The 12,827-nt window shown below is 39.5% G+C and overlaps 1 protein-coding gene across 23 annotated transcripts in view; it reads left to right on the forward strand.

The window, feature by feature from the left end:
• Positions 1 to 12,827, forward strand: part of SLMAP (sarcolemma associated protein) — a 177,803-nt gene that overhangs the window by 119,129 nt on the left and 45,847 nt on the right. For 13 of the 23 annotated variants that reach the window (XM_062201143.1, XM_062201144.1, XM_062201148.1 and 10 more), the window contains one exon: positions 574 to 636. The exons of the other annotated variants lie outside the window; for them this stretch is intronic. In XM_062201143.1, the coding sequence (XP_062057127.1) occupies positions 574 to 636 (63 nt within the window). The remainder of the gene's footprint in view (positions 1 to 573; positions 637 to 12,827) is intronic. 23 annotated transcript variants of the gene reach the window in all.

The raw sequence follows: 12,827 nt of genomic DNA on the forward strand, positions 1-12,827 counted from the left end.
ACAATGTAACATTTGGACAACGCATGAGTAAAGATTAAGTGACTCAAAAGGGAAGATTATTTGTGAAATGAAAAATTAAATTTTAAATTGTATTTTCTTAAATTTTAAAGAATTATGTGTTTTTGAGATACTTATTTTTTGCCTGTTAACTAAGGTGAACATGTAGCTTTGTAAAGTGGCTCTTGGAGACCAGTAACTGAAAATTAATTTAGTAATTAAAAATACAAACTTTTAAAATTATTTAATGGAATTTGTTAAGCTCTCATGAAAGCAGGTATATTTTTAAAATGGGAAAAGCTTGTTAAAGCAATGTAATTATATGGGTTTTTTTGTTTGTTGTTGCTCTTTGGATAAAAACTGCACCTTTAAAAAGCTAACCATTCAGGGTACAGATTAATGATTATGAAACCAGAATTTTCAGTCATTTAACTTCAGCTCCAAAATATGTTTAAAATATATTCAAATTTTTCTCAGAGTTAGCCATGTTAATACATTTCAGTTTTTCTGTCTTTGCTGTTGGTTTTCAAAGACAGCAATAAACTATATCCTTAAAGGTGTTTCTTTCTTTATTAGAGCACTTGCTTTCAAAGAGTGGCGGGGACTGCACTTTTATTCATCAATTCATAGAATGCCAGAGTGAGTACAGAGTGTTTTTCACATTGATTTTAATGAAGCCAGGAGCTAAAATTGAAAAGTCAGAGGACAAACGAGGAACTGAATGTGTTTGCTTTATTAGAAGTGTACAAAGGGCCATCTTCAGACAGCAGTGGGCATTTTCATATTGTCAGTATCTCTGTATTTTGAGAAAAATATTCCTGATGCATTTGTCTTCATAAATGGAGCTAAGCATTTCAGATTAGTCATTTGTACACACAAAATAGGAAGTTCAAGCTTGTTAATTTTATAAAAATCATTACTGAGCAAGAATAAATGGAATATCAAGTATTTAAACTTCCTGTGGATACTTAATGAAGAGATAGTAATAACATTAACCTGTTTTATTTGAATTCTAATTTTATCAAAGATTTGAATTTTGAGGTTCTTAAATAAATTTGTTAGATCAAATGAGGCCACAAAAATAATTATTTAGTTTGCAGATTGACTTCTGAAAATGGCCCTCAGAATAACAGGAACTTCCTATTTCTAGGGAAGGAATAGCAGTAGATTGTCCTACAGTCTGACAACTATACCTAGTCTTGGGATGCTGTACAAGGCTGTCTTTAAGATGATTTTAAAGATAGGTTGGCTTTTGAGGTAATTTAGACAACCTTACTAACTCCTAAACAAAAATACTGTGATTTTATTTTTACTTGAAAATCACATAAATGCTTAAATATATAGCAGTCACAAGGTTGTGATAATATCTTCTTTTTGTTAGTAACAAATAAAGGTCACTGTGTTTAATAAAAATATGTTGCTGATGTCCATACTTTTTCTGATTAGGCAAATGCTTTCTCTGACATTTTCCTTTTCCTTCCTGTCTGTCTGCCTCCTCCTATCTGTTGAAATGAATGGTTTTACAAATTTTTATGCTTATAATCCCATCTTGTGGATGTGCATGCATTTGTGATTGCCCCCATCTATGGAGCTCTTGGGGGTTGTAAGGGTCATACCCAGTAATCACAAATTTTATATTCCCTAGGGATCTTTTAAGGACACAGAATTTCTTTCCTTAGTTTTAGAAGAACTTCCGATTTTGTTAGTTTTGGATACTATAATATTAGACATAAGTTAATATTATTTTGAGACAATTTTTTAATAAATATGGCATATTTCTTTGTCATATTTTAAAGTTTTATGTATGTATTTATTTGAAAGGTAGAGTAATAGACAGATCTTCCATCAACAGCCAGGGCTAGGCCAGAGCAGAGTCAGGAACTCCATCTGGGTCTCCCATCTGGGTGGCAAGAACCTAAGTACTTGGGCCATCATCTGCTGCTTTCTAGGCACATTCCCAAGCAGCTGGTACTGGAACACGGTAGCTGGGACTGAAACTGGCACCTCCTATGTGAGATGCAGACATTCCAAGCGACAATTTAACCCACCAAGTCCACCCCTCCTTGTCTTTTAAAAAAATATTTGCAAAGCAAAGATGAGTGTATCTTTTTATTGCCTTCTAATTACTAAATCTCACATAAATTTGGTACAGCAATTTGGGGCAAAATGATTGGTATCCTCTGAAACCAACCAAAAGAATATGTAATCTAACATACAAATCTTCAGAAAAAATATTGTAAACTTTTACTACATGTTATCATTCTTTGGTAAGTTAATGTTATTTTGAACTTCTGGGATTTATATTTTGAACCTAAAGAAATAGAACAGAAAATTATCCAAAAAAATGTTTTACTGAGTTGCAGTATACAAAAGTCCTTTTACTTTGCTCTTATTATTTACTTTAAAAATACCTTTTTAATTGTTAATGTCTAATTTGTTAGTGAACATTTTATGTAAAATAATATTATAAAATATCTATAGTTAGAACAATTTTTGTTGAAAATGAAGATAAAGCTGATTGGAGATTTTTACTGCATTATAATTATGGAGAAAAAAAGGACCAAATAAATATTCAGAAGTAGCACAAAAGTTATGTGAATTACAGCAAATTCTCTCAATGGGTTTATTAGACAACTAATACAGTGATATTTATGAAGACTATGCAATAGCTTGGGAAATACTAAGCATGTTGAACTTAGAAGGAAAAATTAGAACGTAAAATCCCATTCTGGGCCAGCATTGTGGCAAAGCAGGTTAAACCTGCCTGTGATACCAACATCTCATATGCACAGTAGTTCAAGTCCCAGCTGCTCTGCTTCTGATCCAGCTCCCTGCTAATGCACCTGGGAAAGCCACAGGAGATGGCCCAAATGCTTGGGCCCCTCCATCCATGTGGGAGACTCAGTTGGAGTTCTACGCTCCTGGCTTCAGCCTGGCCGAGCCCCTGCCATTGGGGCCACTTGGGATGTGAAACAGCTGACAGAAGTTCTTTTTAAATTTCAGGTAGCAAGTAGCAAGTCTTTGGTTATCGATGATTGTAGTTTTATCTCAGAAATGTTCCAAATCTGTTTGATTTGGTTCCTTAAATTTGGATGAGCAGAATTGGAATAGTGAGGATTCCCTCTGGTTTGATTTTTGTCAAAAGCATTTCATTCTTTAATAACAAGCATTCTTTAATAACAATTGTTAATAACATTTAATAACATTCTTTAATAACGATTGTTGTATTTAGTAAGTTTCATTACAAGCAAACCTAAGCCATAAAACATCTTTTGTAAATTTTTACTGAACACTTTTTAAATTTTTTATTTTATTTATTTATTTTAAAGATTTTATTTATTTATTTGAGAGGCAGAGTTAGAGACAGAGAGAAAGACAGAGGTCTTCCATCCACTGGTTCACTCCCCATATGGCTACGATGGCCAGAGTTGAACCGATCCAAAGCCAGGAGCCAGGAGCTTCTTTCAGGTCTCCCATGTGGGTACAGGAACCCAAGGTCTTGGGCCATCCTGTACTGTTTTCCCAGGGGCATTAGTAGGTAGTTGGATCAGAAGTGGAGCAGCCAGGACTTGAGCCAGTCCCTATGGGGGATGCAGGCACTGCAGGTCAGAGCTTTAACCAGCTGCGCCACAGTGCTGGCCCCTATACGGAAGACTTTTTAAACCATTTGGAATTATTTACTGACAAGCACACAAACTTTATATCATTATTTTCATTGATAGACATCTTGAACTGATATATGATATTAATCATATTTTTATATTCAATCTTTGGAAAAGCAAATGTTAAATACTTAGCCTTTATTATATAGTGCTTGTATAGTATCAGTTCACCTTGTGCTTTAGAAGTTAAAAAGCAAATAGTTTACATCCATCTGATTCTTTGTGTATATCTTTTTAAAATATTGATAAAATTTTTAGTTTTTAATATATGAATCCATAAGAGAGTTATTTTGTTTTTGGCTCTCTCAGTTTACAAGGTTATTTTATGGGAAGTAAATGAGTTAGAACACATTTCAACTTGATTTCCTTTTATGGTAAAACAAGCTTTTTAAATTATCTTTTTAGAGAACAGCTCTTAGTCTCAGGCAAAGAGATTGGCCTTCGAACAGATTCAAATGTAATCTTTTGTGTAATTCCAGAATCACAAAGTCAGTATTTTGTTTAAAAAGAGCTTTACCACATGGAATCTAGACTTAACAAGCAAACTGCAGTAAACCTTACTAAAAAGCTTTTGCTGTGTTTTTTACTTCAGGGATTCAGAACATCAGTTTGATTTAGGCAGAGCTCTACATTCTATGTACCCTGCACATTTTAATTATTTAATGTTTACTGTATAAACTTATCCATTAATGTAATGTATCCATTACATTGAGACTTTCGTGTTTCTGAGCAAATAAATTGTGCATCTCTAAATCTGTTTCATTCATCGATGAACTTTGTCACTTGATTATCCTCTGTACTGATTGGAAAGATGAAAGGTCCAAGATGGAGACTCTAAGGACATGGAGACCTGCCTTGGTGGGTGCATGACTGCCTGCGCCTTTGATTTCCCTTGCTACTCTGTGTCCTGATAAGGGCAGAGGCATCACTTCTGGGTGCCAGAGAAAACTTCCTCTGAGGTTACTTTGTAGAGACGTAACTGCCCACTCCCTCAAGAACATCTCCCTTTTGGTGCAGTGAGCCTCCTGTCTTTATATTCTTTAATCCATGTTGATTGTGGGGTTTAACTGCTGTTATTCCAGGCAAAAGTTTAATTCTGTTAATATTTTGTATATTGCTTGATATTTTTCCTGATTTTCAAAAAAATTAACTTCCTGTCTCCCCTGAAATTACAGTCACTATCTGTGTATGCTTCTCTTATTCCCTTCTTTCTGTTAGGGCTTTGCTCTTACACAGAAATTGCCTTATTTGGGGTAAGTGTTGCTCGTGTGACTAAGTGTTTACTTTTCATCACTCCATGAGGTCAGCCTCTGAACAATCTCAGGATTATTCTGATTACATATTCTACTTGAAAGAGTTTTTTAAACTTGGCTTTTTTAACTTAAGTTTCTCTAAGCCAAGTGGTTCCTGCTTGTTGGAGGTTATGTCTCCCATTATAGGAAAAAAGATTATAAGCTGGATGCTGCTAATTATGTATTTGTTTTTTTCTTATTGTAGTTTGTTTAGGAAATATTGGAGTTTGTATCTATCATTACCCCATTCAGTGAGCTTTCTAACATCTTCTACTAGCTTCTTCTCCCAGGTGATAATCTAGAATTCATTTCAACAGTGTTTGGTATGTACACTGTATCTTTTTTTAAAAAATGTTTCTGTGCTCTTATTTAGAAAAAAAAAGATTTATTTATTTGAAAGGCAGAGTAACAGATTAGTGGAGAGACAGATCTTCTGTCTGCTGGCTCACTCCTAAACAGCCAGGGCTGGGCTTGGTTGAAGCCAGGAGCCAGGAACTCAATCCAGGTCTCCCACGTGGGTGGCAGGGACCCAAGTCCTTGAACCATCATCTGCTGCTTCCCAGCATGAACAGGAAACTTGCATCAAAGGAAGAGCTGGGACCCAGACCCAGGCACTCTGATATGGGATATGGCATCCCAAGCAGCGTCTTAACCACTGAGTCGAACATCTGTCACATCATTGAATTGTCAATTGCTTTTCTCTCTCTTGTTCTTCCTTCCTCAGTTTTCAGACAGATAACTTTTGGAACTGTTGGTTGATTTACTTTGATAGTATCGTGTTGTTAATTCTAATTTCAGTTTCTTTACTGTATTTAAGTTTATTGACTTTTTAGGTGACTTTAATTTCCATTTATGATGTTTATAATTGGGCCAGAGAGATCTTGATATAAATACTGACTTATTTTCTCACTGTTAATATAATTCTGAGCAAATTAACCTCTTGTAATCTAATATCCTCATTTATAAAATGAGATGGCAGTATTTACCTCATAGGCTTATTAGGAAAGTTAATTGAAAGTTAATTTACTAAGTGCTCTGAGTAACGCCTGGCACACAGAAATATAGAATAGCTAGTTCAGTAGGAAATATATGGGATGGGTGGGGTGGAGCATGGAGAAGTGTTTGTGGATGCTTTTATGTGGAAGTAACTTATTTCTCCTTCTTATCCCTCATCATATGATTATGAAAGCTGATTGATCTATATCATTTCTGTTAAGTAATATTTTCTCATAGTCTAGGGAATATCTTTTTAATTACCTGTATGTACCTAAATTTTTACCAGTAAAAGTTTAGTCTTAAACAATTTATTTTGATGACTTTTTAACATTATTTCTTGAATGAAACCCACCTGTGAGATTTAGAAATACCCAGCCTGGCAGTTACAGCAACAGATTGTTGAGTTGTTTTATATCCACCTACTCCTCTCTCCCCTTTGTTTGAGATCCTTGGGTAGCTGACATTAGTATCAGATAGTCTGTGATATTTGAATTTGTCTTCTGCTTTAACATTTCAATTATTTGGAGCTGTCATGTGAGGAAAATGGCTCTTTAGCTTTCAGTTCAGTCTTGGCACCTGTGCTTCCTTTGAAATTCTTTTGAATGCATTGTATTGTGCTTCATTTTTATTTTATGCCACATAGTAATATAGTTAGTCCATCATTTATTTTTGTTGGCCAAGAAATAAACCTGGTTCTCTTTTGTTCAGTCTTTGTCAAGATTTAATAGTTTCTGCAACTCTGTTAGGTGTTTTCTGGCTAAAGGAAATGCCTAGATGATGATTTTCCGATGTTGTCAAAACATCAGTTCTACTTTTTGGTAGATTTCCTACAGATATGCCTGCATATAAATATAAATCAAGCACATTCATAGCAGCAATATTTCCAGTTCAAAAGTCAAAAAGTAACCTGAAAGACCTTTAGTAGTCAAATGAGTAAGTACACTGAGTTGTATTAGGTGAAAGGAACCTGACATTTTATAAACTTCAAAAGCAGTAAAAATTACAATATATTATTTAGTCAAGAATATTTGGATAGTGTGATTATAAAGAAATGTAAGGCACTGAATACCTTAAAAGTCAAGAGGATGGGTTGGGAGAGGTTAACTGGAAAGGAGAGTGTGGAAGGCTTTGGAGGTTGGTGGGGGAGGTTTTGTTTATTGGGCTGTGGTCACACAGAAATTTGCTTTATTAAGTTTTTTTTTTTTTTTTTTTGACAGGCAGAGTGGACAGTGAGAGAGAGACAGAGAGAAAGGTCTTCCTTTTGCTGTTGGTTCACCCTCCAATGGCCGCCGCGGTAGCGCGCTGCGGCCGGCGCACCGCGCTGTTCCGATGGCAGGAGCCAGGTGCTTCTCCTGGTCTCCCATGGGGTGCAGGGCCCAAGCACTTGGGTCATCCTCCACTGCACTCCCTGGCCACAGCAGAGAGCTGGCCTGGAAGCGGGGCAACCGGGACAGGATCGGTGCCCCGACCGGGACTAGAATCCGGTGTGCCGGCGCCGCTAGGCGGAGGATTAGCCTGTTGAGCCACGGCGCCGGCCTGCTTTATTAAGTTTTATTAATCTGTACTTTTATATTATATGTTTCTTTTTATAATTGTTCTCAATAAATATGATTTTAAAATAGGAGGAAATGAATACTTATCTCTACAGTATCCTTCAATAAAGGATGTTTTATATAAAGAGAAAGAAAGGCTCTACTCTGTTCTTCAGTTGTGCCAAGGCACATAGCTTATAAGTCTCTGAAGCTGATAGGTGATAGGTAAAGATCTCAAATCTCCCTATTTTGATTGTGTGTGTTACACTAGTGACTTTTAAAAAAGATTTATTTTATTTGAAAGGCAGAATGACAGAGGCAGAGAGAGTATCTTCCATCTGCTGACTCACTCTCCAAATAGTTTTGGTGGCTGGGGCTGGTCCAGGCTGAAGCCAGGAGCCTAGAACTCCAGGTCTCCCATGTGAGTGGCACAGGCCCAAGTACTTGGGCCATTTTCTGCTGCTTTCCCAGGCACATTAGCAGGAAGCTAGACAGGAAGCAGAGCAGCCAGGACCCAAATTGATAGACTGACATGGAATTCTGGCATTGCAAACCGTAGCTTAACCCACTATACACAACACCTCAGTGCCAGCCCATACTTGTGACTTTTAGTACTTTCAAAGCATTGAAGTCTCCACCACACGTTTTTTGGGGTTTTTGTTGTTGTTGTTGTTGTTTTAAGATCTATTTATTTTTTGAAAGAGTTACAGAGAGAGAGGTAGAGAAAGAGAAATGTTCCATTTGTTGGTTCAGTCACTAAATGGCCCCAACAGCCAAAACTGGATCAGGCTGAAGCCAGGAGCCTCAAACTCCATCTTTGTCTCCTATGTGGGTGGCAGGGGCCCAAGCACTTGGGTCATTTTCTGCTGCTTTCCCAGGCGCATTAGCAAGGAGCTAGATCGAAAGCAGCACAGCTGATACTTGAACCAGGGCTCATATGAGATGCTTGGATCGAAGGCCTTGGTTCAACCCACTGTGCCACAATGCCACCCTCAAGTTTGAGACCATATAGTTCCAGGCTCACTCTCTCTCTCTCGCTCGCTCTCTCTCTCTCTGACAGAAAGAGAAAAAGAAATCTCCCATCTCCCATCCACTGGTTTACTTCCCAAATGCCCACAACAGCCAGGGCTGAGCTGTGGTTGAATTACTTAAGCCATTGCTGCTACTTCCCATGGTCTGCATTAGCAGGAAGCCAGAGTCAGGAGCAGAGCTGAGTTCATGCCAGATTTTATAATATAAACTTAAATGGTTTCAATAGTTATAATAATAGCAGCTAATTGTTATCTAGGACTTATATTCCAGCAGTGTTAAAAGTTTAAACTTATTTAAAACTTAGGTTTTTAGGATAAGGAAAACATTCAAATAATTTTTCTAAGTTTGATCCCTTTAAAAATAGTTGCCCATGCACTGGTTCTAGTCCCTGCTGCTCCACTTCCAATCCAGCTATCTGCTATGGCCTGGGAAAGCAGTACAAGATGGCCCAAGTCCTTGGGCCCCTGTACTCACGTGGGAGACATGGAAGAAGCTCCTGGCTACTGACTTTGGATATGCTTGGCTCTGGCTGATGCGGCCAATTGGGGAATGAACCAGTGGATAGAAGACCTCTCTCTCTCTGCCTCTGCCTTCAAATAAATAAATAAATCTTTAAAAAATTTTTTTGATTTATTTATTTTATTTGAAAGTCAGAGTTTCATAGAGAGAGGAGAGGCAGAGAGAGAGAAAGAGGTCTTCCATCTGATGGTTCACTCCCCAGTTGGCTGCAATGGCCGGGGCTGTCCTGATCCAAAGTTAGGAGCCAGGAGCTTCTTCCTAGTCTCCCATGTGGGTTCAAGGGCCCAAGAGACTTGGGCCATCTTCTACCGCTTTCCCAGGCCATAGCAGAGAGCTGGATCGGAAATGGAGTAGCTGGGACATGAACTGGCACCCACATGGGATGCTGGCAGTACAAGGCTCAGCTTTACCCACTATGCCATAGTGGTGGCCATAAATAAATCTTTTTTTAAAAAAGGTGCCCAATTAATTCATTTGACAGATATTAATTAAGCATCTATTATATATAGACCAGGTAATATTTTAGGTGTTAGAGCTATAAACGTAAATGAGGGATTGACAGTGTGGCTTAGTGGGTAAAGCTGCCACCTGCAGCATCAGCATCCCATATAGGTACTGGTTCGATTCCCAGCTGCCCTACTTCTGATCTAGCTCCCTGCTAAGGTGCCTGGGAAAACAGCAGAGGAATGTCCAAGTATCTGCGACCGTATACCTATGTAGGAGACTCAGAAGAAGGTCTTGGCTTCTGACTGGACCAGCTCCAGCAGTTGAGACCATGTGGAGAGTGAACCAGTGGGTGGAAGACCTCTCACTGCCTTTCTGCCCCCTTCTGTCTCTGTAACTCTGCCTTTCAAATAAATAAATAAATCTTAAAAAAAAAAAAAAAAAGGGAAGAAGAAGAAGTGAATGAGACAAGAAATTTTTTGCCTTTGCCTTCGTGGAGTTTACATTCTCTTGAACAGATAAGCTAATAAAGCAGTAGTATGTTAGGCATTGATATATTCACTGAAGAAAAATAAATAAAGTGATAGGGAGAAGCAAAGATAGTACATGTTAGAAAAGAGATGGGACTAAGCTGTGTAGTTGTGCAGGAAAGTCTGTGAGAAAAGCCATGTGGAAACCTAAGACTGAGAGCAGAGGTTTAAATATATGCAAAAAATACACAAACATGAAAATGCCTTTTTTTTTTTTTTTTTTTTTGACAGGCAGAGTGGATAGTGAGAGAGAGAGACAGAGAGGAAGGTCTTCCTTTTTGCCGTTGGTTCACCCTCTGATGGCCGCTGCGGACGGCACATCTCGCTGATCCAGGAACCAGGTGCTTCTCCTGGTCTCCCTTGCGGGTACAGGGCCCAAGCACTTGGGCCATCCTCCACTGCCTTCCCGGGCCATAGCAGAGAGCTGGCCTAGAAGAGGGGCAACCAGGATAGAGTCCGGCGCCCCAGCCGGGACTAGAACCCGGTGTGCCGGCACCGCAAGGCGGAGGATTAGCCTGTTAAGCCACGGCGCCGGCCGAAAATGCCTTTTAAAATAAAAGGTTAGGGGGCCAGCGCTGTGGTGCAGCAAGTTAACACCCTGGCCTGAAGTGCCGGTATCCCATATGGGCACCAGTTCATGTCCCAGCTGCTCCACTTGCGATCCAGCTCTCTGCTATGGCCTGAGGAAGCAGTAGAAGATGACCCAAGTTTTTGGGCCCCTGCACCCATGTGGGAGCTCTTGACTCCTGGCTTCAGATCTGCGCAGCTCCGGCCATTGCGGCCAACTGGGGAGTGAACCATCAGATGGAAGACCTCTTTCTCTCTCTCTGCCTCTCCTCTCTCTGTGTAACACTGACTTTCAAATAAATAAATCTTTAAAAAATAAAATAAAAGGTCAGAATAAAACAAGAAGCCAGACTGTAAATATATTAGGCCTTGCAGCCTCAAAGGTCTTTGTTACAACTACTCAAGACTGCCTCAGTGGGCCAGCACCGTGGTGTAGTAGGCTAAGCATCTGCCTGTGGCGCCAGCATCCCATAAAGGCACTGGTTTGTGTCCCAGCCACTCCTCTCCCAATCCAATTCCCTGCTTATGGCCTGGGAAAGCAGTGGCACCTGTACCCGCATGGGAGACCTATAGGAAGCTCCTGGCTCCTGGCTCCTGGCTTTGGATCAGCACAGCTCTGGCCATTGTGGCCATTTGGGGAATGAACCAGTGGATGGAAGACTCTGTTGTGTCTTTTTCTCTCTTTCTGTAACTCTACCTCTCAAATAAATAAATAAATAAATAAAAAGAACAAGAAGATGACTGCCACAGTGATATGTAAGTGAATGGACCTTGGTGTGTTCCCATAAACTTTGCTGAAACCAGCACATTGTATTTGGCTCTGGGGTTGTAGTTGACTGACCTCTGAGATAATCATATGGACTTTGAAAGTGATGGTAGGGACTTCACAATTTCTTCTAACCATAAGAGAACCTTAAGCAATAAATTATATTCTTATGATAAGTGTTTATAATTTTTAAAACAGGTTGGTACTGGCCAACGCCGCGGCTCAATAGGCTAATCCTCCACCTGCGGCGCCAGCACACCGGGTTCTAGTCCCGGTCCGGGCGCCGGATTCTGTCCCAGTTGCCCCTCTTCCAAGCCAGCTCTCTGCTGTGGCCAGGGAGTGCAGTGGAGGATGGCCCAAGTGCTTGGGCCCTGCACCCCATGGGAGACCAGGAGAAGCACCTGGCTCCTGCCTTCAGATCAGCGCGGTGTGCCGGCTGCAGTGCGGCGGCCATTGGAGGGTGAACCAACGGCAAAGGAAGACCTTTCTCTCCATCTCTATCACTGTCCACTCTGCCTGTCCAAAAAAAAAAAAAAAAAAAGGTTGGTACTTAGATCTTCAGCATAATAAAAACTAGACTTTCAAAGTCTTTGTTTATGCTATTTTATTGTTTTTCTTAAAGATTTGTTTATTTATTTGAAAGAGTTATATAGAGAAAGAAGGAGAGGCAGAGAGAGTGGTCTTCCATCTGCTGGTTCACTCCCCAATTGGCTGCAACAACCAGAGCTGTGCCAATCCGAAGCCAGGAGCTTCTTCCGGGTCTCCCATGGGGGTGCAGGGGCCCAAGGACTTGGGCCATCTTCAACTTCTTTTCCAGGCCATAGCAGAGGGCTGGATGGGAATTGGAGCAGCCGCGATTCGAACTGGCTCCCATATGGGATGCTGGCACTGCGTGCTGCAGCTTTACTCACTACGCTATAGCACTGGCACCACTGCTATTTTATTGTTTGCTACATTCACTTAATAGGCATTTGTAAACACTGATAATGTGTCAGAATTGTCTTGGGAATTGAATGCTTAATAAGATACTTCCCCACTTTTACTAGACCCTAAATTCATAAGTTTATCAGTTTATTTTGGTACTCCATGGGAGTAACTGCTACTGTGCCTGGTATATAGTAAATATTTGAAGGATCAAGTGTATATCAAGAAGTTTGTAGTATGATGAAAAAAATCAGCATAATGCTTATAGTGAATAATTGCAATTTACTTTAAAAGAGGTTGAAAGAAAAGCAATAGAAGCTAAGAGAGTAGAGATATCAAGCCTATTTAGAGGAAAATAAGAGGCAATAAATTCAGTTTCAACCATTGTGAGATCAAGTCCCTTTGGGATTTCTAGGTGAGGAGTTTGGGAAGTAATAGGATAATAGGATCCTGGGTCCTAAGGGAAATCACTAGGCTTTGCATTAATATTTAGAAATTATTCAAGTATGGCAGGTAGTTAAAACTATTAAAAATAATTTCTTTTGTTGACAGAAATCTTGAACGTG

This window comes from Lepus europaeus, chromosome 9 (genome assembly GCF_033115175.1).
Source record: "Lepus europaeus isolate LE1 chromosome 9, mLepTim1.pri, whole genome shotgun sequence".
Classification (NCBI taxonomy): Eukaryota; Metazoa; Chordata; class Mammalia; order Lagomorpha; family Leporidae; genus Lepus; species Lepus europaeus.